This window comes from Narcine bancroftii, chromosome 3, assembly GCF_036971445.1.
Source record: "Narcine bancroftii isolate sNarBan1 chromosome 3, sNarBan1.hap1, whole genome shotgun sequence".
Taxonomy (NCBI): domain Eukaryota; kingdom Metazoa; phylum Chordata; class Chondrichthyes; order Torpediniformes; family Narcinidae; genus Narcine; species Narcine bancroftii.
The window spans coordinates 272071774-272099673 of record NC_091471.1 but is presented as its reverse complement, the minus strand read 5'-3'; the positions used below and the strand labels follow the sequence as shown (position 1 = coordinate 272099673).

Genomic DNA, 27900 nt, shown 5'->3' with positions numbered 1-27900 from the left:
CCTAATTGTAGTAAAAGTCCTAAAATCCAGATTGCTTGCGGATTGGGTCAGTCAAGATTTTCCTTTTAAAAAATTTTTTAAGGGTGAACAAAGAAGAGGTGAACGGGTACATTTTGATAGTTTATTCATTAGCAAATACAGCTCGCTACATTCATCAAAACAAGTAGTTTTAAAGAAAAATAAAGTCAATAATTGACAAAAATGTAATTTTTTTTCACTGCAAAAAAAGTGTAATGCTTGAAATTATGTTTAAAAAATGAACATTGTCAAAGAAAAATAGAGTATAAAATGAATTTCTTTGTGATATTACCTGTATTAGGTGTGGTTGCTTGTTACCTTTGTGCATCTGTGGCACTTACACACAAAAGCCTGCTAATTTTTTTTTAAAAACTTGAGAGTCCGGATTCTCAGGTGGTCCTGATTTCTGGCATCCAGATTTTTGGACTTTTACTGTACAATGTTTATTTCTTTACATGTCGTGGTTTAGGATGATATGTTGGTAGGACAACCCCTGAATTTCTATGTAAAATGTTGGTTTTGAGTGATGCTCTTTGTATGAAGACCATTCCTCCCCGCACCCTGCACCCCAAAAATATGTGGCACTTACAGCTGACCAGTGGATGCTGTTATCAAATTATCATTTAATAGATTACATTTCATTTGCATATTTTAAAATAAACCACTGTTGGATCCTGTAACAGGCACTTTAAAGCCTGTACAGAGCTGACAGCAGTTAGACTGAGTGGACAGACCCCACAGAGGACCGCTGAGACTTTGCAAATAACTCATGGGGCATACGTGAGATTGTATCAGAGCTGGCAGAAAGATTGTGGCGGTGTTGAGACTTCATCGTCAAGGTAAAATGTTTGCAACCTTTGTATAGGGCGACCTCGATTTTAAGGTTAAATTTTTTAAGTTTCGCGGATCGTCCTCTAGAACGGCTTATACAGTATCTTGAGAATTGAAGTGAAAATAAATTTGCCATAGAGATCAAATGTGAAATTATCATGTTTTTAATATTCATTATTCCCTCCCTCATACAATTTTGTTACAGAACAGCAAGATGTTGAACTTGCAGTTTGTACCATGAGTGCAAACAGCCAGATGTTTGAGTACTGCAGTCCTGCAGTGAACAGACCTGAAACAAATTGTTCACCAGATCCTACCTGTGACCAAACGAGAGTTACGCCCACACACAACTGTGATGCTACTGCTTTAAGTCCAGCAGAATATGGATTTTACCAGCTGGAACTGGATCAGGTCATTCTGGACAAACCAGCATTGGAGATGTCCTCGAAAAAGTTGAAGATGGATTTTTCACTGCCTAAGCCGCTTAATGATGGGTTGCCTGATAATCCCAGCAACATGGATTTTGAAAACCACACTTCACACATTGCACAAGCAAAAATGTCTGTTGCTGTGACGGATTTTGGAAGTATTGATGTTGGGGATATGAACAGTTTGCTCAGTGCTCATACATTGCACCACTCGACAACTATTCAGTCAGAATCTTTATCTCAGTGAGAGCTAGGCATTTGCAGAATATTTTATTTATATTTTACTTTAAAAGTTACTGGAAAACTATTTTTTGGCATGACATCAGTGATGTCTTATATTTATTTACAGTACATATTTGTTTCTCAAGAGGAAGGAATCATTTATTTTTGGGCCCAGGTACATGAATGGGATCTAAACCTTTTAGACAGAACAAAATCTTTTTATCTGTTCAATTTTTGCATTCATCTTGTCAGCAAAATTGAATTCATAATGCTATCACCAACAAATCTCATTCATGATGGTTATTCTGGTCATAAACCTTATTTTTATTGTGCATGGTGTTTAATGTCAAATTTTAGTAATTTCTTGTATCTCAAAAAAAATCAGTGTTCTTTTTAGGTAAAGGTGTGTGCATTTTGTATGTGTGTGTGTGTGTGTGTGTGTGTGTGTGTGTGTGTGTGTGTGTGTGTGTGTGTGTGTGTGTGTGTGTGTGTGTGTGTGTGTGTGTGTGTGTGTGTGTGTGTGTGTGTGTGTGCGCGCGCGCGCACAGATTTCTTGTAGTATTTGATTAATCAACCCATCTGATTGGTGAAGGAAGCTACCTTCATGACATAAAGGACAAACATTTGACAGTTCCTATGGTTTGGATAAGTGTGAGCATTTGGATTGGAGAAAACCCATTCTATATCCACTGTTTACTATCCCATTTTTGGATTGAGCTGTTTCGGGTGAGCCAACCTTGAACTAATACAGTGGTTTGGATTGAGGGTACCTAATAGTCATTCACTACAACAAATATATTTCTAGGGGTTGATGAAGCTGGGTCCCAGGGGCTCCTTGTACTAAATAATGAGCCAGTTACTGTGTGGACTTTGTCACTAGATGATGGTTTGTGGTAATGCTTTGATGTACAGTACATCTAGTGTTAATAAAGGGTACTACATGTACCAGAAATAATTGTATTTCCATGAACATGAGGATTGTAGAAGTTTGCCTTTTACTTAAAGTTGCCAGATGAGACACAGCCCACAATCCCATCTTTAACCCATCAAATAAAAGTGCAATTCCTGTTGGATTAGCTGCTAAATCTCATAAAACAAAGCCAGTGTATTTTCCTGGGAGTTCATATCATGGTCCAATTGGAATGCGTTCACTGGTTTGATCCACATTTCTGCTGGCTTATTGGTCTCTAAGTTAAGCATTTAGAAAGTCTTTTAGTTTGAAACACATGCTGATATTGCATATCTGAAGGACGAATTGTCAGTACTTTATGTTTATACACATTGATGGTTAAGCTGACATGTGATTGAAATCCTCCTCCATGAAATAAAGTCAAAGCATATTTTTAACTTCTTAAACTGCAATGTCCTTTGTAGAATACACAATGAGGAATTCTCTGAATGCTGCCATTGAGTTGCATCTTAATTTAAACAGTGCAACATTGAGCATCCAGATGCTGCAGTAACCATCAGCTTTCAGCATATTTTATAAAACATCTTGCACTGAAAAGATCTCTGCACTCAAGCATTATTAACTTTCTCATGCCACGTAGTGCTGCATTAAAAGTGATCCCCATGTGTGGAGGAGACTGGTTTGGTAATTGATAGAGACTAAAGTTCAAGTCGTATGGATTGAAAGCCATTTGTTCTTCTAGATGGTACTGAGATTTTTAGCGATCATCGGATCACTTTTACCCTCTTCTTGTACCACATCAGATGTTCTTCACTTTCCATTCTGTAAAAGGAGCTCTTCTGTGTCAATATGAGATTTGCTTGCTATTCAGAACTTTGTCTTCCTGTAATAATCAACACATAATTCATGTCCACTTATAGTTAAGCCCATTCAGTAGTCAAATTGAGACTATCTCAATATGCACCAGTCTTGATATTTTCTGTCATTTTTTTTTCTGAAGTTTTCAGTCTTTCCATGGCTCTTGAAATTATGCTTCACAGTCACTTTTCATCAAGGTGCAAGATTTGATTATTTTGTTTGAATATCAATAGTCTGTAGTCCTTCACCATTGTCCAATGACTCCCTAAAGACTCATTATCCAGAAGAATTACAATATACTGTTTTAATTTATAATGACCCCTGTGAGCAATGTATCTATTAAGTTTACATTTTTTTGTTTATTGCCAACCTTGGCTTGGTGGTAATGTTCTGAGACAGCATTCTAGGCATTGAGTACAACCCGTCAGTTACTTAGCATGGAGGGAATACACTTCGCCAGAGGTGTTGTCTCGAGAATGAGGCATTAACTGAGCTCTGATTTGTCCTCACGCATGTGAAAGATCCCTTCAAGCTATTCCAAGAAAAATGGTTGGTATTTCCCAGAGTCCTTGCTTTTTTTTAAATCCTCTGTCAATATCACTAAGGCTAATTGTAAGGTCATCACTTTCATGGTCAAAAGTGTTACAAGTAGGAGATGAGCTGACCATTCGATTAGACCTAGCTTTATAAAAACCATGTTCTGAAATATTTAAGATGAAAGTGTTTGCAGTTGCATCAAATGCCAAGTTAGTTAACATCAACCTTAAATCTTTAAGTGCTGCAAGTTGATGGTCAATTGCCTGCATCATAATATGCAATTGAGTTGCTACCTACTTCAGAACACAATCCAGTTAGTTTCAAGTTTAGATTTCACAGTCTAAAAATACTTCCTGTGATTTGTTATGTCTTTTTATAATTTATTAATTTATATTTATCTTATACTAAGATGGGCTCTGTGTATGGAACTCTATCATGTCTATGCCAAAGTACTTTTCAAAACTTCTACAATATTATTTATTGATTGATTCTGATCCCTGCAGAGATAGACACATCTACCTGTAAATTATTCATTTTGCCTTTTCTGGCTCTGAGCACAATTTAAAACAAAATGATCTGATTAGATTAACTCTGGGAGTGGTGGGGAGGGGGGGGGGGGTGGTGGGGGGAGATGAAGGTGTCCCAGTTTCTCCTTGTGGAGAAATTAATCTCAGCCCATTTACCATGAATGAATATCTTAAGAAAAGCCTTGCATTTCCCTAGTAATACTACCACATGTTGATTTTAAATGAGGTCCTTGAGCAAAATGAACTAAACCAAAGCTGGCAACTACATTTGCAAAATCTTGAAGATATCGCAGTAATTGTCTTGAAACTGGTAAAATTCTAAATTTTTTCACAGCTTTTTGTGCAATCTTTGGTGACTTCTGTAAGAAAGATTTTGTTGAACAGGGATGAATGAATGCTAAAAGGGAGAAATTCATCCTTGATTTTCAGTGTAAAACTGTTGATACCTGCTGCCTTGCATCTTGGAGTGGTATGGAGAAGAACATAACTGACACATTGTTTAGCAGTGGAAATCAAGGTCAAATTTCTTCTAAAATATGGAATTGCAGTATTTTTGTTGTGATTTGCAGGTATTGTGCAATAGTTATACATGTCCATATCCTACTCAAAATGTTACTACTAAAATCTGTTTAAAATAAGGCATAGAATTGAGGCAACCTGCATGTTATGAGCAGTTTGTACAATGTCATTTTACTAAATTTCTACTTTCTCGGAGATGGAGTTTTTAAATATGCCTCCAGACCCATTGGAGGGTGGCCTCTGTTTAATGTCTACCCTGAGGGTCTGTTTTTTATGTTGGTGGGTAGTGAAAGCTTAATTTTACTTTTTTTTACCTCTCCCACCCTTGCCATTGTCTCTGATTAATCCCCTTTTTTCAAATAAACTTGAAATGGTCCAATGGAATCAATTTTGTGATACAATTTAGTGAGAACAACTGAAATTCTTGTGTACTTGGGTAACAACCCATTTGCGAAGTACATTTATAATATCTGAGGAAATTTTTATTTAACAATTTTCCCCCTAACCCTAATTCACAAAACAATGCACCTTTTGCTGTTTCTATTTTATATTCTGTACATTTCTTATTAATTGTGCAGTTGCCTTTTGGGTTTCTATTTGTATCTTCTTTTCCCTGGACATCTGTTTAAAATCTTCACACTGTAATGAATAAAAAGAATTAGAACAAGATTGTAAATTTTTTTGAATAAATAACCACCTTTTAGCAAAATTGTCAAAATAACATTTTCAGTTTGTCCAAGAATGTATTTTTTTATAGCAGGGGTAGAAAGAAAGAGTAGGGAGTGAACGTGATTACATCTTAACCTCCACTAACTCCACTTCCAATTTTGGTTTTCATTTGCTGTGCAGGTAAGTTCAAATTTGTATTGTTGCAGCTCAGTGATGGCAATTAAATTGACAAATCTGATCATTTAGGAAGCCTACCACATCTCTCATTGATCATCTCCAGAAGGCCAGTTGAAGACATTAAGTTAAGTGGTGGATGGGTGTTAGTGGTAAAGGTGCTCCTGAGTATTATAGGACAGACTATCTAGAGAATTGGCAACTTTGCAAAAGTAAAGCCATTGAGTTGGATTGCATCAATTGTTGCAAACATTACTAAGTTTTTTCAAAACTGCTGATAGCTACAGATCCCACAAGCTTCAATTTTTTTTTAATCTACAAATGTAGGTGCAATGGATAAAGGCAGCAATAAGTCATAGTTCCATGATGTATTATACTGAGAGAATGGGTATTCTATTATTGTATAGTATAACCCTGAAGTAAGAGCAGATGTATTTTTGTGAGAATTCCCTGTAGGAATGTCAAGTTGCATTGCAGTGTGATGTCACAATACTTGTGGCATTGATCATTTCTAATGGTACAATAACTGGCTATTCAGGTGGTTGCTTCATAATATCTGCCAGGCATTTCTGTTGTACAGTAACCTGATTACTGGTCATTGATGGACTAAATTGGAAGACTAAGCATAAATGTATGTATATTTGTACATTTTCAACCATGTATTTTAATCTCCTCAACCCTTTATATACATGTATTTGAATGATGTTGGAACCGTTCACAGATCTGATGAATTTTTAATAGACTTCACCTTAAATGTATCTTGTTCAAATTTGCATTGGTTTTAAGACAGAAAACTGATTAAAATTTAGTACCGTACATTATATCACTCAAGACTTCTGATGGATTGAGCTTGTCGATTCAGGGGACAACAACTAGGTTATGTTCCTCTTTTAATGGGCATTATGAAGAACAATCTATTGAGATGCGGCCATTCTAACCCTTTGTATTTTGGAGTCCTAACCATAGAGGGAGCAAGGAATTTGGATGCATATTTGCAGTCCAGTGTTTGAGGGAATGTGCTTTAGAGAAAAATGAAATGTGACTGATATTTTTTGTGAAGCATTATGGGTAGTTCTTGGATATCGTAGCCTTTGCAGAATGTGGTGCATTATAAAATGTTTCACACTCCACAATTGTACTAATTGAAGGGAAGTGTTGGCTTACAAATTAAACTTTTAAGTGGTACCAGTAGTTCTAAAAGAAAATCTACCGTGCTTCTGGTAACTGTCTCAACTGGCTTCTTTGATTGCATTATTTGTGGGTGCTTGATAATTGAGGAATGACAATTCTAACAACGTGGCAAACTGAACAAAGATCTGCTTAATCGTGCTTTTTTTTGGTGTTTTGAGGTTGCAAAAAAATATTGTATTTGCGTATTATGCCAATTTTTTTGCCACTTTTTATTGTGTACTTAATTTTCTTAATTTCAGCTGCTGGTATCAATCTTTTCGCACGTTCCTTTTCAGAGTAAAAATGAACCAAAGATCATGGCTGGTTGGAATAGTTCCAAGTGTCATTTGTGGTATTAAATGTGTTTTAAAAGGATCAGGTATGGAAACCAATCACATCTTTCCCTGTTTTGGCCTACCTTGCTTGCATACTGATTTTCAGTATCCTTTGTCCCACGATCATTGTGCATGTAACAAATCCACGTAGATCAATTGAATCACAGAAGTGAGCAAACTGACCAGATAGAGAACTCAGCCAATTATGTCAAACAATTTGGTGATGGGCTATGGGTGCCCTGGGCCAGGAGGCCAACTTTATCTTGCTTTTGAGCTTTGATGGACATCTGTGTAAAAATCTGTGAGATGGCATGCCTTTGCCCTCAGAGTTGCTCACTCACTTTGAGGTTTACAATGCCAGCTGACAAATGAACTTTTTGTAGAAATGGAGGGAGTGGAGTTCCATTTGATTGTGTATTACTTGGCTTTTAAAAGAATTGTTCTTGTATCCAGAGACATTAAAACATTTGTTTTACAAATGGAATTTATGATTTTATATTTAATAATTACCTTTGATGGAGATCTTTTCAAACAAATACATTTTCTTTCATGATTTTTTGAATGTATTGATATGGGCAAATAACACATATTTTCAAAACTTTTGGGAATAATACTAATGGGTTAAGTGTGTCTAACATAAAATATGTAATTTCTAAAACAATTGAAGTTGAAAATGAGCCCAGTTGCTATTTGTGTTGATCCATTGCCAAGAATCGATATGCCTCTTTGACAAGTTGAGGAGAAAGGTGGTATCTTTAACTGTTCATGCATGTTACATGTATGTGACTAGATTGGGATAGATTAAGGATCTGGTGTTTGGATAGCCAATTGCACATCTGTAAATTGCAATATCCCTGTGGGAGACTCCCCTCATACTCCTACAGCTGGGCACTAAAAGTCCAAAATAGATAAGAAATTCCTGTTGTAAAGAACAAAAATAGTGTAAAATATTTTTGATGTTTCTTTGTAAATATAACTTAAGACTAACGCTGTAATAATGTTAAAACTTCTGTAGTTTGTATGTTGTAGATTTCCTGAACTGCCTGGGTTGGCTGAAAGATTCAATCAGCTGCAATGTGGGAAGTAACCACTAGATGGTGAAACATGTTTATTTTTGTGGTCATTTAGCTGGAGAAGTCTACACTACACTTTATAAGATGATAATGGATAACCGCTTTCTGTGCCTGTCAGATTTTCTATTTGGACCTTAAAAGAACTTCTGAGAATGTTCACCTTCTGCAAATATGCACAGGCTGGTTTCCAGAAATCTGTTTTTTTTTAAATTGCATTGTATTTTATACTCCTATTGAATAATTTGCCCATCCAACAAACTTTGTACTTGTCATTATGACCGGTACAAGTACACTTTCTGTAAGGACAGATACAGTAACATCCTTAATTGTAGCAAGACCTAGGATTTTGATGATTTTTAATCATTAATTTTTTTTAATTAGTTGAAATGAGAAATTTGCAGTTCATCATAAATTGTTGAACAGCAAATTTGAATCAGTTTGTTAAAATCCGAAGAAACATTAAAAGCCACATCGGTTTTTTAAAAAATGTTATTGAACATTCCAACAGACATTACCTCCTTTTGCGTAATTTTAAAAAAATAGTTTTTGGTGTAACTTGTAATTTGGCCTGATGTGAGGCACAATAAATTATTTGTGAACTATTTTCAAAATTGTTCCTAAAGCTGTTCCATTTTCACAATAAACCAGCATTTTGAAATTACTGTGTTACATGTTAATATCTTTCTGAAACATTCAAAATGTTGAGAATGTACTTCAAATACAGAAGTCCCTGTCCCTATCAGTCAGGCCCAACTTACCCTACTCTGTAGTAATGTTGTATACATATGAGCTTCAAACCCAAAAAGAGAAAATAGCATACAATGGAGAAAGCATCTATCTTGCAAATGTTTAATCTTAGTGCTTTTTTTAAAAAACTTGTGTTGAATTTATGACCAATGACAAAGTATATGGATATGTTTTTGGGAGATAGATTGGGAAAGGTTTGTTAGAGTAGGTTATATACAAACACTTTAAAACAGATCTTATTTGAAATACTGGAGCTCAGCTAATGCTAGACATATCGGGTCCTCCGAGCATTTGCAAGAGCTTTAGTATTTCAAATAAGATCTGTTTTAAAGTGTTTGTATGTATCCTACTTTAACAAAACTTTCTCAATCTATCTCCCAAAAAAATGTCCACATACTCTGTCACAATGGTTTGAAATGGCATTCTATGAAAATGCAGTGCAAGTCCACTGGCTATAACTAATTAAATAATGAAAATAATTGCAATATTTTGAGAGAAACCATTGTTTTTCTGTGTATAGCTATTGGGCTCTTGCAACAGTTGGAATGGAACAACTATTCCTTCATTCAAGGTGTGATCAATACAAATATTGAATTGTATGCACATATTGGGAAGTGGGAATGTAGTCATCTCAAAGCAGATGCTTTATGGAAAAGTCAAAATGTTCTTGCATTATCAACATATACAATGTTCATTCAGTGCAAATGTGCCTTTTGAATGAACATCACGTTGGAGGGTTTGTGTACTGAGTTTTTGAACAGCTAAGAGGAAAATTGAAATGTGCTCTCATAGTTTAAACCACAAGATAATTGAGGAATATTTTTAACATTTTATCAGGAGTTTTTGAAATTATCATCGAGGTGGTATTTTCAGTAAGGCCTGGGCTTATTACCCACCTGTTTAAATGAACACAGGGATATAAAACTAAATGCCATACTTTATCACCTGAAAAGCATTGGAAATTGAAATGAATGTCGTCGAGTGATTAGAAATTCCTTTTTTAAAAAAGAAAAAAAAGATTTTGCATTCACAGGTTCTCAACGTGAGAAATGATTTCAAATCCTTTGGGTATCAATTTTGAATGTAAAGCTCCAAACTTACAATGACCTTTTTGGCTTGTGCTTTCATTTTCTGTCATTTGCCAAAGTGGCTTTGAAAGAAGGTAATTTTGGGAGTCTGTCAAGCCTATCATAAAAACGATCTGAGACCCTCACTGTAAACTTTAAAACTGATGCAAGATGCTTCTCTCCCCAGACAATAAAAGTCAATAATGATGTTTACGTGCTGCCAGGCTCCCCAAATTTGCTTGGTGCTAATTTAGCTCAAATTATTGCAAGTGACCAGACAGAATGGACAATAGATGTGCTGATCTAAGGAAAAGTTAAAGGTCACTAGAAGCAAGAGCAACTGATTTCATCCTTAAGTTTCACAGACAGATTTGAAAAGACTCGCTATATGACTGGCTAGGAATGTGTGAACTATAGATTATTAAAATACTGGGTGTTAAATTGATGACTTACATGAAATTACAGTACATTACCAATCTGATTTAATACTTAACATGTCCCCAGAGTAATCTTATGCCAGTTTTCCTTTCGATTGAGAATATTTGTACTAAACATTTCTTGATGTACTGCTGGGTTTTTTTAAGTTTCTTCAACTGCAATACAAAAGTAATGCAGACTTCATTCTCACTGAGTGACCAGTTTAGTATTGTTTGTCTTGTGTGAAAACTTTGTATGTCATTTTGTACTATATAATAAAACATTGATAAATAAAATCGCTTTTCTAGCTTGTTTTACTGGATGGTTTTTTTTTAAAAACACTGTAATTTCCATATTTTTATTCCTAGTCTTTCTTTCCCCCAATTGAGGTACTGAGATGGATGATGTGTAAATCTTCCCTGCATTCGTACAATTCTTGATAATACTCTGTTGAACCAGTTCACCTTGGGAATATCACTCTTTGTTAAACTGCATCCCATTGATTGAAAGACAGGTTGCACAAGTTCTATGCATAGAAAGATAGCAGATCAGTGCTGCCTCACAGTTCCAGGGCCTGTGATTCAACCTAGTTAAAACTTGTACCTCAAGTACGGAGTATTCATATTCTCCTTTTGACTCCGAGTTTTGGCATGTGACAAAATTAGTGACAAGTCTGTGAAGCGAGGGGGATTGGGATTGATTGCTAATATGACTGGTTGGACCTGTCTGATAATACATGTATATTTTGTTGTTTTTTTTTCACTTGCCTGTAATATTATTTGAATCACTTTTATCAGATGTAACAAGTATCTTGAAAGTAGTCACTATCTGTACCCACATCCAGTTTGTTGGCCTTCTGTTCCAGTCCTACAACCCAAAACAATCTAGTTTCCAAGATGCTTATAGAAGATTTGTACTTTTAGATGGGCAGTACTGTAACAGGCATTTCCAGCCCACAAGCTCATGCCCCCTTCCCCCAAATACACCAATTGAGCTACAAATCCCATAGTTTTTGATGGGAGGGAGGAAACCAGAGTACCCGGAGGAAATCCATGCAAGCATGAGGAGAACATACAATGTCCTTACAGACTGCTGGATTTGAACCTGGTTTGCTGGTGCTATTAGAGTGTTGCCAATACACTGACTGTGCCACCCAAATATTCCAAAGAACAAGCAAGCTTAAAAAAGGAGCAAGAACTTAGACAATGAGTGGTTTCGGGATTGTCACAGAGAGGAGGAGCGAAGGACTGGGAGACCAGGGAATGTCGGGACTAGGCTTGTAGTAAGCAAGTTTAAAAAGGGAGCAGAGCATGATTTAAGTGTTGAACAGAACTGAGAGCTGCAGGTATGAGGCAGTGACAAAAAGAGGGGAAACACAAGTACTCTGGTGTGTTTAATTGCTTCATTGGTTCAGGTCTAAGAGTGAGGTTCGATTCAAAGCTTTTGTTCTATGACTTTCATTGACACAACTCTGATCGTCATATTGAAAAATGGCAACTACAGACTCCAACATATTCAGATGCTTAGAAGCAAGCCAAGCTCTCTCATACCTACACCAATTAAGCAATTAAACACCTGAGTCTTCACAAACACTTGTGAGTACAAATGTCCCAAACCCATTACGGTGCCCTGAAACGAGGGGACTCTTTATAAAAAGTGATTTCTACATGGTCAAACTGAAACATACAAATAACCATGAATAAAATCTGGAATGTGCACTTAAATTACATGTAAATTGTTTGATTACAAATGTAAAACTGAAGCACGGGGTGGGTGGGGGGGGGGGTGGGAGACAAAGGAAAAGAACATCTTTGTCCCAAACATTAAGATTGAAAGAGTGCAGAGAAAATTTACTAGGATGATGCAGGATTTCAGGAACTGAGTTATAGGAAAAGGTCAAACACATTAGGACTTTATTCCCTTGAGAGTAAAAGAATGAGGGGAGATTTGATAGAGGTTTTTAAAATAATGTGGGGGATAGTCAGAGTAAATGTAGGTGGGCTTTTTCCACTGAAGGTAGGTGAGATGTGGGTTAAGGGTGAAAGGGGAAAGGTTTGGGGAACTTCACAAAGAGTGTTACAAGCTACCAGCTGAACTGGTAAATGTGAGCTTAATTTTAATATGTAAGAAAAATTTGGACAGGTACATAGATGGGAGGGCTGCGGACTGAATGCAGGTCAGTGGCAGAAAAATGGATTGGCACAGACTAGAAGGGCTGAAGGGCCTCTATTAAATCCAACTACTGTAGCACACAACCTTATAGCATTCCTTATAATTGTCCCATGTATAATTTAGCATCATTAGTTACAGCATGAAAGATTTCCTTATTTTTTGTCTCATTTGATCAACAGTGGGAATCCCTTCTCATCCCGATTTCAGTTGCCAGCTCTTAAGTTACCTTACTGTAGAGCGCGTCGAAAGAACCAAAGACTTGATCCAAACCAAGGCTTTTATTAACTAAAAGACTGGAGCATATTCACATGTAGGTCGACCAGTCCAGAATGACCTGGTCTGGCTAGGAGCAATCCTTTAAGACCTGCCAGTAGGCGTGGCTACACTCTCAGCCAATCACTCATCCTACACTACCATCTCTACATATACACATTGGTGATAGAATCTGTACTATCACACTTAGCCAACTGGCATTCTGTATTTGTTACATTGGGTACAAAGTCCAATTCCAATTTCATGTGAGATTCAATCATTCTCTTCCAGCAGTGGTGGCAGGGTTGTGAAGGGGAGCACAAAATGTCTACACCCTTCATTGAGGTACTGAAGGCTATCCCTACCCCTCCAGCACACAAGAGTGGCACAGAAATGTTTCCTGGTCTTGTGTGGTGAATCTTTTCACTGCACTGTGTGCAGAAGTCAAGGCATTGGATGAATTTTGCTTTTTCACGCATAATTGTTACGAAGTGCAGAAATAAGTTGGAAGTGCGATGATTTGATGTGTTTGTACTTTCTGTTGATATAAACTGTCATTTGAGGCAGAGAGGTAGGTGTGGCACGAAACGGTGCAACCAACAAGAAGCAAGTTACAGAGGTTTCACACAGCTATTCTGTTGGCCTGGTGAGCAAATTTGCAAAAATCAAGAGTGCCAAGATTGAGTTTGGTCTGGATTGAATTAACATTGCAGTAACTTGATGAAAATCCAGAAACACAGTCTGACATAACCCTATAAATTAATATTATTTCCCAGAAAGTGAAACCATTTTTGTTTCCTTTACGAACTTGGCGTATACAAAGATCTTCAATGCCAATAAAAATCCTTTTTATTCCTATCATTTGCAACCCAAGTCAACACCTGATATTAGTGGTCAATTGTGAATATCTGAACTTATTGCTAGCCTCTAGGTTTTATGGTATGGGATCATAAGATTATAAATTAAATTGAGAAACTGAAAGATAATTTTTAAAAGCCATTATAAAATCTCATGTATTTTGAAGTATTTGTCACAAAACTACAATTAACATATAATTGTGGTGCAAGCCACACTTGGACCTAATGTAACAAAATGGATAATTTTAAGATGTCTTCTAATGGGATTATTGTTGGGATTCTAATGTTCATATCTGATCATTTCCTCTGATTCTACTCGGAAGCAGTAAAATATTGATTAGCTGGATGCACAGAAAGCCCAGTACTCGGTTTCATGGATTAATGATGAATGTTTATCTGCTGTGACTACAACAATATTTACACCATTCTTACCTCCTATTTTCTTGGTTGTATTACTGAAAATATAAGTGATTCTGATGTGTCTGTCCATGTGGCTTTCTATTTGCCTTGTGTCTACTGCCCTTATTGATGTGCACCTTGTACTGTGTGAGTAGGGAAAAAATTGGTACAAATAAAGACTTGACTGCGTCAATATCAATTTTTTTTATTGTTTCTTTCTTTGGCTTGGCTTCGCGGATGAACATTTATGGAGGGGGTAAATGTCCACGTCAGCGCTGCAGGCTCATTTGTGGCTGACAAGTCCGATGCGGGACAGGCAGACACGGTTGCAGCGGCTGCAGGGGAAAATTGGTTGGTTGGGGTTGGGTGTTGGGTTTTCCCTCCTTTGCCTTTTGTCAGTGAGGTGGGCATAAAACATTGACAAACACAAAAAATATAAAACTACATCAATCAATCATTACTTGTAGTATCTCGAACTTCTGATGGGAATAATGTATGTGATCATATCAACCCCATTTATTGAAACCATTTGATAAAATAATAAAGGAACTAAATACAAACTACAAATTAAACTAATCTAACCTCTAATCAAGTTTGCCTTGTATGTTGAGTAAATATGTCCATTTTAAGATGTTACGGCCAATAAGGTGCAGCCAATATTGTAAGCTAGAAAACCGAGATCATTTTTGATCAGGCAGGTTCACACCAACAGCGAAGTCTGAATACTCAATGTTAAGAAATGTTGTTTGACATTTATCTGAAGACTGAAGGTAATCCCTCCTCCTCAAAGACGTGAAAATCTAAAGAAAAACAACAATATTTATGTGCTAGTTAAAATGCCAACATTATTTGTAATTAAATGTGAATATTTCACCATGAAATGATATAGTCAACTTGGGACAACTTGCTCAGCATTGGAGCATTAACCATATTTGTGATTAATTGTGATAGCCTGGAGCTATTTACGCATTAATGGCTTAATTATGTTTAATGAATATTCACTGAATACTTTCAGTGAATGGTGAGTGAATCGTTTGCCAATTACTGAGGGCACAGTTCTTAATGAGTGTTAGATCAACCATTTCCCATCAACTGATCTGAATCTAAGATACTTAATGAACAAAAGGGATTCTCATAATGGAAAAACATTGGCCCTGTAGTTCTAAAAACTCCCAAATGAGTACATTAGACTAATGTAGCAGAGTGCAGCAACACACAAGGCTGTTTTTTTGGCCTTGGAACTGGCCAGTTGAAGGTTAGGGAAACTGGATCAGTGATTGAGTAAGAGGTCAGCAGAGTTGGGGTGGGGTCAGTGTACAGGAGAAAGATGGAGAGGAAGGCTTGTGTTGATGTTTGAGAGGTGTCAAAGGAAAAAGCTTTGGAATTGTAGTTTTGTGACAAATACTTCAAAATACATGAGATTTTATAATGGCTTTTAAAAATTAACTTTCAGTTTCTCAATTTAATTTATAATCTTATGACCCCATACCATCAGGTGAGAGGTTATGGGGGAAGTTGTATCAGAGACATTTGTCAATGAAGATTTTGCTTCTTGAACACTTTTGGGTGTATTTCATGGATTTTAAGCTGCTGATCATGAAAAACACCTTAAAATGTTCCTATCATGTACTGTTTTTTAGATATATCATTTTTTTAGTGATTTTCTGTCATATTTAAAATCTACATAAGCATACAAAACCATAAAATGCAACATGTCATTGAAAATTCATTTTCTTTATTCACACTTGGGCTTCTTCCCTGGTGATCTTGGTGCAGTCAGTGATGAACACGGTGAAAGGCTTCATCAGAACGTTGCGAATATGGAAAAGTGTTATCAGGGCAACTGGAAACCATCAATACTGGCCGACTATAGTTGGACACTGACATGAGAGGCATCAGATGCTGAGCACAAGGAAAATCAGTGGCAAACATTTTCTGTCAGTTGAACTAAAGCAATGTGTCAGCATCATTATGCTAAATTCAATAAAAGTTAATTTAATGTTTCTCCAACTTCCTACGTGTTATAGAAAATCTGAAATGATCTTTGTGTTCAGCTTGAAGTTGTCTGTCATAATCCCCAATTTTTTTCCTCAGGAAGCAAAGTTTTTGGTCCCGTAGCTCCCTCCAGTGGTCAATATAACCAGACAGTTTTTGAAACTGAATTTAAAATAGTTATTTCATAAATTTGTTTCAACTGATAAATCATTTCTATTCATATACAGAGTCATCCATAATGTTTGGGACGGACACTTTTTTCCTTTATTTGCCCCTGTTCTCCTCAGTTTTAAATTTGCAATCAAACAATTCACATGTGATTAAAATGCCCATTCCAGACTTTGTTCAAGTGTAGGGGTCCGCACACAGAGACGTGGAATGGCCCATAAAATAGCTGACGAATGCGCAGACCTGGGGATGACACCAGCCGTCATCCCAGGTGACCTCCCGCTCCCTGGGAAGATGGGGAACTGTAGCGGGAATCAGGCCGGCACTCAGATGACATGGGGCCCTAATGTCAGCAACTGGGGCCTATATAAACTCAATGGCCAGAGCCATAAACCAGTCTTGATTTCAAGGGTTTGGCATGTGTGTAATTCTTCTCCACACCTGCATAGTGCGAACGCTACACATTGTAATTTGTATACATTTTGGTTTGACCACGTAGAAAATACTGCACTTTTTATACATAGTCTCCACATTTCATGGCACCATAATGTTTGGGACATTTGGCTTCACAGGTGTTTGTGAGTACTCAGGTATGTATAAGGAGCTTGGCTTGTTTTAAAGCTTTTGATCCCCTTTAGAGTCTGGAGTCAGATTACAGTCTCCCAAGAAGTATTTCAAAGAGCCTGCAGAATTCAGGAGAAAGGTCTTGTGGACAGATGAGATCAAGATTAAACCGTATCAGAGGGACGGCGAGGACAGAGGCGTAAAAGGAACTGCCCAAGATCCAAAGCGCATCACCTCATCTGTGAAACGTGGTGTGGCTGCCTCAGGTACTGGCGCATTTGTCTTCATTGATGATGTAACTCCGATGGCAGTAGCAAAATGAATAAATTTGTACAGAAAATGTAAGGGGGAAAGAGAGAAAAATACACCATGCATGACGAAAAAACAATTAAATGTAAAATAATGAACTCTTGTTGATGATTACATAATCACAAATGCAATTTATTAAATTGCAGAAATATGCACAAAATAAATGTGAGGAAAAATATTTTTATGCACCTTTATTGTTGCACTCGACGAAGTCTCTGCTGGATGGTTTGGTCACTATTAAATTTTGGGAACTTTTTCATGGTCTGTAGAGACAACTGAGCAGTTTTTCTCCTTGTATATTCAATATTTAATACATTAAATGAATAATTGTTACTGTAATTGTGCAGTATTTTGTTGCAAGTGAGGGCAATCCTTCAAAGAAGCTGTCATCCAACTTGAACTCTTTTAGTTTTATAGTCCTTTCATTTTCAAAGGAAATGTGCCCAAAAATGCAAATTATTTAATAATCTTTGATTATCCCAAAGCACTTTAAAGCCAGCAATAAACTTTTGATGTGCAGTCAATTTTCAAATGTAGCAGAAAAACTGGTTTTTAAAAAAAATTAAAACATGAATGAACAATTAATTTATTACCTATAATTATCAAGCTGTTCACAAACTGTTTTTGCAAACCAGTAAAGTGAAAAAATGAAGCCATATTTTCTAGCAACAAAGCTGTGTTCAAACAGCTGTTCAGTGGCCATGATCATTATATTGATCACTATTTAAAAACGAGTGAGGCTCAAATGTATTCAAAATTCTGTTAGATGCTGCATATTTGGAAATGCTCATTTGTTTTCTTCATTCCTGTAATGACACAGAAGGCAGCCATCTGGCCCAGTGAGCCCATGCCAACTCCCAGGGAAACAATCCCATTAGTCTCACTCTCCCTTCTCCTTATGATGCTGGAGTTGGACCTCTGCAACTTTGTTTAATTCTCACTCACGTGGCCCATCAAAACCTCTGAATATTTTTGCCATTAACCTACACGCAGAGCAAACTTGCAGCAGCCAATGAACCTATCAGCCTACCACTGAGATGGGGAAGGTAACTAGAACACAAAAAGAAATCCCATAGTCACAGAAAGAATGTAGAAATAGCAACTCCCCCCCCCCCCCCACCCCCTTACCACCACCAAGGTCAGCCTCCAATCTGGTCGGGAAACAGCAGCACTAACTGCATGAAGGATAAACTCAAAATGAGGATCAAACATTGGACCAGAACTTGCGGCCTTTATGGAACCACGAGTGTGCACTGCTGACATTCAACTACAGACTACTTCTCCACATCTGTTGATGATGTCAATCTTGTTGTACGAGGCCCTTTGGGTAGGAGCGATCACAATATGATCGAATTCTCACTCGACATGGAGAGTGAAGAAACTAAAACCAAGACTAAGGTCCTGAATTTAAATAAAGGGAATTATGATGGTACGAGATGGGAGTTGAATAAGATTGATGGTGTTTATGGGGTGGGGGGGGGGGGTTGACGGTGGATAGACAATGGAAAGCATTCAAAGATCTAATGGAAGAATTGCAGAAATCGTTTATACCGGTTTGGCATAAAAATAAACCAAAAAGGTGACTCAACCGTGGATAACAAGGGAAATTAGAGACAGCATTAGGTCCAAAGAGAGAGCATATCAATTGGCCAAAAAAAGTACCACAACCGAAGACTGGGAACAGTTCAAGATGCAGCAAAGGAGGACAAAGGGATTAATCAAGAGGGCAAAAATAAATTACGTAAGTAAGCTTGTGGCAAATATAAAAACCGACTGCAAAAGCTTTTATAGATATGTCAAGAGGAAAAGATTGGTGAAATCCAGAGTAGGTCCCTTGCAGTCAGAATCAGGGGAATATATAATGGGGAATAAGGAAATGGCAGACCAATTAAATTCTTACTTTAGTTCTGTTTTCACAAGAGAGGATACAAATAACCTCCCAAGGATGTTGGGAAACATAGAGACTAATGCAAGGGAGGAGCTGAGAGAAATCAGTATCTCTAAGGACATGGTCTTGGGGAAATTGAAGGGATTGAAGGCCGATAAATCCCAAGGACCTGATAATCTACATCCTAGGGTACTTAAAGAAGTGGACATTCAGATAGCAGATGCTTTAAGAATTATTTTCCAGAACTCGATAGATTCAGGATCAGTACCCATGAATTGGAGGGTAGCTAATGTAACCCCACTATTTAAAAAGGTGGGGTAGAGAAAAAGCAGGGAATTATAGGCCGGTGAGCCTTACATCAGTAGTGGGCAAAATGATGGAATCCATTATAAGGATGCAATACCGGAGCCTATGACTAGCAGAGAAGGGATCGGACAGAGTCAACATGGATTTACAAAAGGTAAATCGTGCTTGACGAATCTATTGGAATTCTTTGAGATGGTGATAGGTAAAATAGATGGGGGAGAGCCAGTGGATGTGGTATACCTGGATTTCCAAAAGGCCTTCGATAAGGTCCCACATAAATGACTGGCATGCAAAATCAAGACTCATGGGATTGGGGGCAAGGTATTGATGTGGATTGAGAACTGGCTGGCAGATAGAAGACAGAGAGTTGAGATAAACGGCTCATTTTCTGAGTGGCAGGCGGTGACCAGTGGGGTGCCACAGGGATCTGTACTGGGACCCCAGCTGTTCACAATTTACATTAATGATCTAGATGAGGGGATTGGATGAAATATCTCCAAATTTGCAGACAACACTAAGCTAGGAGGGGTTGTGTGCACTGAAGAGGGGGTCAGGAAGCTCCAGTGTGATTTGGATAAATTGGGGGACTGGGCAGATACATGGCAAATGCACTACAATGTGGATAAATGTGAGGTTATCCACTTTGGTAATACAAACCGGAGGGCAGATTACTATTTGAATGGCAATAGATTGGGAGATGGGGAAGTGCAGAGAGACGTAGGGGTACTTGTACATCAGTCACTGAAGGCGAACATGCAGGTACAGGAGGCGGTTAAAAAGGCAAATGGTATGTTGGCCTTCATATCAAGAGGGTTTGAGTATAGGAACAAGGATACCTTACTGCAGCTGTACAGGGCCTTGGTGAGACCCCACCTGGAGTATTGTGTGCAGTTTTGGTCACCTTATCTAAGGAAGGATGTTCTTACCATGGAGGGACTGCAGAGGCGATTCACCAGGCTGATACCTGGAATGGCAGGAATGACTTATGAGGAAAGATTGCGCAAATTGGGATTGTACTCGCTGGAATTTAGAAGATTGAGAGGGGATCTCATAAAGACATATAAAATTCTGGCAGGACTGGACAGAATGGATGCAGAAGGGATGTTTTCAATGGTGGGGAGTCCAGAACCCGGGCCATGGTTCGAGGATAATAGGCAAACCATTTAGAACCGAGATGAGGAGGAATTTCTTTACCCAGAGGGTGGTGAATCTGTGGAATTCATTGCCAAAGCTGCATCTGTGGGGGCAAAGGGATGCTTGACGTTTTGGGGTTAATTTCCTGTCTCAGGACTCGCCAAAAGGCAGGGAAAAAAGTATTGGCTAAGTCATGCATCCAGGCATTGGTGCTGTCAAAGACTTTATATAATTATCCATATTCCTGTCATTGGGAAGCTTTTAAATGCTAATGCAAGTATACTAACATTTAGATAATTTGCAAGGGGATCATAAACCTGTGAAGATGATTTTATTTTTCATGCAAAAATTTAATAGATTGTGAAAGAGTGGTGTACAATTCAGCAAATCAATAAAACTTCAATAACACCGGGTAACGAAGATTTTGCTTCCTGAATGTTTGTGGGTGCATCTTATGGATTTTGAGATGCTGATAACGCAAATCGCCTTTAAAAATTCTGATCACATAGATATAATGTATTCTTGTGATTTCCTGTCATATTTTAAATCTACTTCAAGCATACAAAACCATGAAGTTCAACATGTCATTGAAAATACATTTTCTGTTTTCGCATTTGGAAGTCTTCCCTGCTGTCGGTGACGAACGTGGTGAAAAGTTTCACCAGGACATTGCAACCATGGAAAAGTGGTATCAGGGCAACTGGAATCCATCAGTGCTGACTGACTATTGTTGGACATTGACAAGAGAGGCATCAGATGCTGAGTACAAAGGAAAATCAGCAGCAAAACGTTCTTAGGTCAGTTGAACGAACGCAATGTGTCAGCATCAATATGCGATTAAACCTGCTGCATTCAATAAAAATTCATTGAATGTTTCTCCAACTTAGTATTTGATCCAGCAAATCTGAAATGATCTTTGTGCGCATCTTAAAGTTATTTATCATAATCCCCAATGTTTTTTTTTCAGGGAAGCTTTTGAAAAAAATTGTCCAGTATCTGTCGTCCAATTGTTTGAAAAGCTGTGATTTCCATTAGATTTCTCATTAGTCCAGAAGGTGAACTGGGTGTAAGCTTGGTGTCTGGCCAACAATTTGCAGAAAGCAGTGGGGGGGGGGGGGGGGGGCGGAGTTGGGAGGAGTCCTCAGGAGTCTATTTGGGATCAAGGGGCAAGAATATGGGATAGGTTTGCGGCCAGAGCGCCTGTAATTTTTCCTGTTCCCTGTAAACTTGTGGTTCACTGAAAGTATATTGCACTATCATCTAACTTGGAAAAAATGTGAAATAAAAGTGTGGTATTAATGGGAATAATGTCCAATAGTGCCGTAAAGTTGCTAGTTTAGTATTACCATAGTCCCAGGTGCAGATAATAATCAGAATTTCACTGCATATGCCAGAAAGGAATTGGATAACACAGTGAAGAGGGAAAAGTTGTACTGAGTCCAACCAGTGGTGATGCGTGCAGCTTAAAACAGGATTCCGGGGAAGCTGAGGGCAAGAATGGCCCCAGTAGGGGCCATTGTGTGCTTAAGGCTTCCGGATCGTATTGGAGCTTTGGATTTGCCAGCAAATCGGACAGGAGTCTGTGTAGCAGCAGAGGTTGTGGGAGCGCTGGGGGTGAATCCACAGACACTTACTGACTCTGAAGGAACTCTCTTTTGTTTTCTCTTATTGTAAGGGGCGCAGGGCAATATCAATGCCGACTCTTGGTTTGCCTTGCCACAGGCAAAAGGACATTTCATTTTCATATTACATTTTCTGATTTATTACAATAAAATAATCTTGAATGGACAGAATAATGGAACGAGTTGAAGAGCTGAGTGAGAAGCTGAAGTGGGGGTGGGGGGAGGGTGTGGTTGACACAGCAGGTCAGGCGGTATCCATGGAGCTAAATGGCCAATCAGCATTTCCTTCTATCAAGACTCTGTTTCAGCATCTGCATTTTTTGTGTTTTTTCACTTAAAGAGCTCATGGAAAGAGCTAATATTGGCACATAGCAAGGATTTTTGCCGCATCGTTCTCTGATCCCTCATGTTACAAGCTACATTTACTGTTCCCCCTTGTTATGACATATATCATGCAAACTTCTTTCAGATAAAATTGTCTTATTCGCATCACTGATATAATTGCATGATGCATTTTTTTTCCAAGCTTATTAATATTTTAGTTGGCTGATGTTGTTTCATTTCACTGTAAGTAATTAAATAGCCAATGAATCAGAAGTTGCTTTGGGCCCTCAGTTTGTGGACACTAATGGATTTTTGACCCTCTCCTATTTGAAGGGGTTGTGAGGTGATCGTGTGCTCAGTGATCTTCCTCAATAAATCAAGTTTGAGGAGTGTTATGGGCCCAGGGGACCCCAAAACCCAGCAACAATAGATATTCACCAAGACAAATGGTTACTTAAATAAAAGTTGCTTTTAATTATCTTTAAACATGAAAACAGGATCAAACTTTAACTTGTTACTATTAACTTAACCCCCTTCTAATTCTAAGCGCACGTGTTTGTAATGTCCATTCTCATTTCTCATTCCTCGAAGTTCACTGGTTCCACAGAATTTAACATTTATGAATTTCACCAGGCTTTGGTGCTTGAAAATAGTTACCGCTCAGGAAGGCTCTTGTTGACCTGCATTCAGAGAGTTGTTCATTTAATTGACGCGTCAGGATACGACAGTGAGTGATGGAAACCCCATTGCTGTCTTACTGCTCCAACAACCCAGGTTTGATTTGAACCTCGGTTCTATCTGTGTAGAGTTTGTATATTTAGTTAGTGACTGCTTGGCTTTCATCAAGGAACTCCAGCTTCCTGCCACATCCGAAAGATGTGCAGGTTTGCAGGCTAATTAGCTATTTTAAATGATTTCCTTGTCTGAATGGATGGTGAGGAGAGTAGGGCAGGTGAGAGAGGGGAAAAAAGATGGGGAAATGGGATTGCTCAGTGTAGGAAAAAGCCTCCTCCTGTGTCATAAGGAAATATGAAAAGATAAAGAGAACAGATGATAAAATGATGCTCCATTACCTTAAACAAGAGAAGTTTTTAGGCAGCAGGTCTGGCAACACCTCTGATCATGAGCCCACCATTTCACTCAAAAAATGGTATCCTTGTACCGTTCTTGATAAGATTTCCTGTCTACCCTGCGCAAAGTTTCTGTACTTTATACCCTGCACTATTTGACTTTTGTAACACTATTCCCACGTTAATTTATTGATTTGTTTACTTGTCATTAGTCCATCACCTGCTGTGTGAGTTGACTTCCTGGATAACGCACAAGATCTTTACTGGATCAAGTCAAGTCCAGTGTATTCTCATCCAATTGTACAAGTACAACCCGATGAAACAGTGTCCTCTGGTTCTCGATGCAAGACATAGACACACAACCAGATATAGCACACATAGAGATAAACAATACACATGCTGGACAGGTATTCATATATACAAATAATTAAATACTGTTTGTAAGTATGAGAGTCTCGACTGGTTAGTGTGAGTAGTTCCTTTGGTCATTCAGCCTTCTCACTGCCCATCCATGGGAAGAGCTGCTCCTCAGCCTGGTGGTGCTGGCTCTGATCCTCCTGTATCACTTTCCTGATGGGAGCAGCTGAAAGATGCTGTGTGCAGAGTGGAAGGGGTCCTCAAAAGATTTTGCGCGCCTTCTTCAGACAACAATCCCGGTAGATCACTTCGATGGGGAAGTTGGTGGTGGAGGGGGAAGAGATTCCAATGATTCTCTCTGCTGCTTTTATGGTCCTGTGGATTGACCTCCAATTCATTTCTCTGCAGCAACCGTCCACACTGTGATGTAGGCGGCCAGCACGCTCTTGATAGAGCTCCTGGAGAAGGTTGACATAATGGTGCCCGGTCACCTTGCCCACTTCAGTCTTGTCAGGAAGTACAGTCACTTTTGCGCCTTCCTGACAAGTGAGGAGATGTTGAGTGTCCATGATAGGTCACTGGTTAAGTGAACTCCAAGGAATTTGATGCTCTCCAATCTCTCCATAGCAGAGTTGTTGATGTGTATTGGAGGGTGGTTGCTCCTGGTCCTCCTGAAGACCACGATCATCTCCTTTGCCTTGTTCATGTTGAGCCTCATTTTTAAATTATTATTGTAACATGTAGTATAGGCAGTCCCCGTGTTACAAATGAGATCTATTCCTAACTCTGTCTTTTATTGAATTTGTAGGTAAGTCGGAACAGGTACCTAGTGTCAGATACTCAAATGTTTGTCTTAGTATCTATTTTTAACATTTGTCAAATACAAAGTTACACACTCAACACAGTGTTAATGGCAACGTGATCCAACTTAAAATGATGGATGACATTCTCTTTCCTCGAGCCGACAAATTGCTGAAGGCACGTGTAGTCCATTTGTAAGTATAAGTTGTCCGTAAGTCGGACGTTCATAATCTGAGGACTACCTGTACAGCGTGACAATAACCAATTCCATTCAATTAATTCATTAATGTCCTTCAGGGAGAAAGGGAAAGATTGAAAGGGAATCTGACGGGCAAGTTTTTCCTCACAGAAGGAACTGAGTAAATGGAATGAGTTGCCTAGTGGTGGGAGGGGTGGGGTATAACTGCAAGGATGTTTATGGTGACAAAATGTTCAGTGGGATATGGGACAGGAAAATGGGACTAGATTGGACAAGGGAGATGACTGTCCTTTTTTCATGTCATGTGGCTACCAGCACCTGGTCTGACATGCATGTAAATCCAACCCACTGAACTGCTTATCTCTTGAGTACCTCTGCAGTTCAACAGCAATTATAGAAAGATATGGTGTCTCTGCCTCTGGTGTCCACATCTGTAAACAAATAATTTTTTTTTTAAAAACATCATGCCCTTGCACCGTGGAAGTGTGGTCTTATACCTGTGTCAGCCCTTGTAATCCTAGTCCAACACTCAGGCATTCCGATATGTATCTTGGATTACTTCTCCCCATCACAATTCTGTGTTTTTTAATGTATACGATGATGTGAATCTGATGGGGGTGGAACAGACAACAGGCAGGGAAGGGTTCCACAGAGATTATTTAAACTTGCCAGTTCTCCTGAAGCACTGAATGGTCCATTCCCTCTGCATGAAAGAACTGAAATTTCCTTTACATGATCCTGAAAATGAAAAAAAAAATATTGGTCTGGCAGTTTTACTAAAAATTAACAAAAGCTTTCAAGCATCAATTCTTTTTGCAATTCGACCCTCTTCCCGGAGATTTTAAAACATGGTTGAAACAGTTATCTGCTGTAACATTGGAAAAAAAGTGTAAGGGGTGCACTCCACTCGCCTGTCAACCATTCCTTCCACAGGGACAATGGAGTAACTCTTTCCACGAACAGCCAACATGGTTCTGCTTCAGTCCAATCCAAATAATACATGTAACATACAATAAATTGAGTTCAAATGTGTTAGCAGTGTCCAATGTGAATGTAATTGTAAACTAGTGATGTGCACAGTTTGATACTGTACATTTCTGGGCCAGTGATCAGAACAATCTAAAATTTTACTTTCTTTTGTCATTCGCTTTTGCACTTGTTTCAAACAGTCTCAATAGAAAGTCCTGATTTGTCTAAAATTTAGAGTAAGAAATGGGATTTTTTTTTAATAATGGAAGAACAAACCCACTGAGACTTTGATCGCAAGGCAGACACAAGGAATGGTTAATCTATGAAGGCGAGTTAATGAATTGATGTCTCTACCAATTTGACACTCCCATGTCATATGTTGGAATATTTAGCTGTGAGCCTTTCTCTCCTCCACATAATTAATGTCCCATCTGAAGGACAAAGACTACCTTGATGCAGACCTGGTACATCCTAGGTTTTTTTGTGGTCAGGTGTCAGAGACGTTAACTCACACCTTGTGACTGACAGGAAAGCCACTGCCTACTATACTAAAAATAATAAACTGGGCTTACATAACAGCCTATTGACCCATCAGCCCCAATTGTAACCCAAGAAATAACAATAAGTAAACAGCATATGTTGTAATATTTTATCTGTCTTGTTTTCCACATCAGAGACTGGATTCTCCTTCATGAGTGACATCTCAAATCATAAGGACTGACAAATGGAAATGAAAGATCTTGAAGAGAATTGTTCTCAGTCCAAACTCCTTAAGGGACAAAAAGATACACCTAAGCAAAGGTAATTCCAAGGACACCCAAGTCAAAAGAAAAGTCCATCTAATCTTCCTCAAAACAAAAAAAAAACTCCTTCCGATCTTGGATCCATTTTTTTCAGCTTTCTCTGGCAAAAAAATCTGACCGGGCTCCTTGCTCAATCTTTGGATTAAAATGATGGGTAAACCTCAAATGACTGTCTTATCCACCGAGTTCTGGCCGGTGTGCTGCACATCACTTAAAAAGAGTAGGTTAAAATGCAATCGCATTCCAGGAAGACTACACGATCTGGGTGGAGTCAGTTTCTCACATGATTCCAATTGGCCACAGGTAAACAAGAGAGAAGGTGGCAAATGCTTAAAAGTGGAGCAATGCACGAAATGCTGGAGGAACTCGGCAGGTCAGGAAGGCAGTAGATAGTCGATGTTTCAGGCCAAACCCCTTCATCAGCATCCATGGGTGTTGCTCCAACATTCTGTGTGTGGCTTCAATGTACCCGTAGTTATTTTGGAAGCACCAAAATTTGGGCTGGTGTATTACATGTATGCAAGAATTTGGGGTTGAAACAAAGCCAAAGGGAAACAAGAAAAATTTGATCATTTTTTAAAAACTGCATAATTTGAAGCATTTTCCGTTCAATGTGAATTGCCAGAAACATTCAATATTTTCCATTCAGAAAGTGCACCATTATTCTCTTACATTCCTCTTCGGAAATCCTTTTCAAGTTTAAACCATATCACAATTTACCTGCCATTACAACAATAAATGTTAATTCTTTCTTTGGCTTGGCTTCGCGGACGAAGATTTATGGAGGGGTAATGTCCACGTCAGCTGCAGGCTCATTTGTGGCTGACAAGTCCGATGCGGAACAGGCAGACACGGTTGCAGCGGTACAGTAAAACACCTGGTATCTGACACCTATGGGGATTAATAGATGCCAGATTTTCCAGTTGCTTGAGACTTACTTTTACAATATCTAAATAATACACCTGCATTAAGAATAAACAGTTTTAAACAGTGGTCTCAACCTTTTTCTTTCCACTCACAGACCACTTTAAGTAATCCCTAGGCCATAGGTGCTCTGTGATTAGGAAGGCATTGCTAAGGTGGAATGTGAATGGGAAGAAAAAGGTGTGAAAACCATTATTTTAATCCAAAGGAAATGGGCAAATGATAATTTTTCTCAAGCATAATATTTTAGTAACAATTAGGTCTAGAGCAATGATTCTCAGCTTT

At 38.4% G+C, this 27900-nt stretch overlaps 1 protein-coding gene and 1 long non-coding RNA gene across 10 annotated transcripts in view; both read left to right on the top strand.

The window, feature by feature from the left end:
• The window catches only part of LOC138758775 (mesoderm induction early response protein 2-like), a 1136488-nt gene extending 1132094 nt beyond the window's left edge, over positions 1-4394 (top strand). For all 7 annotated transcript variants that reach the window (XM_069928152.1, XM_069928154.1, XM_069928158.1 and 4 more), the window contains one exon: positions 1055-4394. In XM_069928152.1, the coding sequence (XP_069784253.1) occupies positions 1055-1524 (470 nt within the window). In that variant the 3' untranslated portion in view covers positions 1525-4394. The remainder of the gene's footprint in view (positions 1-1054) is intronic.
• A 46-nt stretch (positions 4395-4440) lies between these two features.
• On the top strand, positions 4441-8929 carry LOC138758774 (uncharacterized). 3 transcript variants are annotated; one of them, XR_011354424.1, is made up of 3 exons: positions 4441-6324; positions 7160-7242; positions 8228-8929. It is a non-coding gene; the product is annotated as an uncharacterized lncRNA (long non-coding RNA). The 3 variants fall into 3 exon arrangements; XR_011354425.1 differs by having other exon boundaries at positions 8214-8929; XR_011354426.1 differs by having other exon boundaries at positions 7124-7242.
• Positions 8930-27900: the final 18971 nt, after the last annotated feature.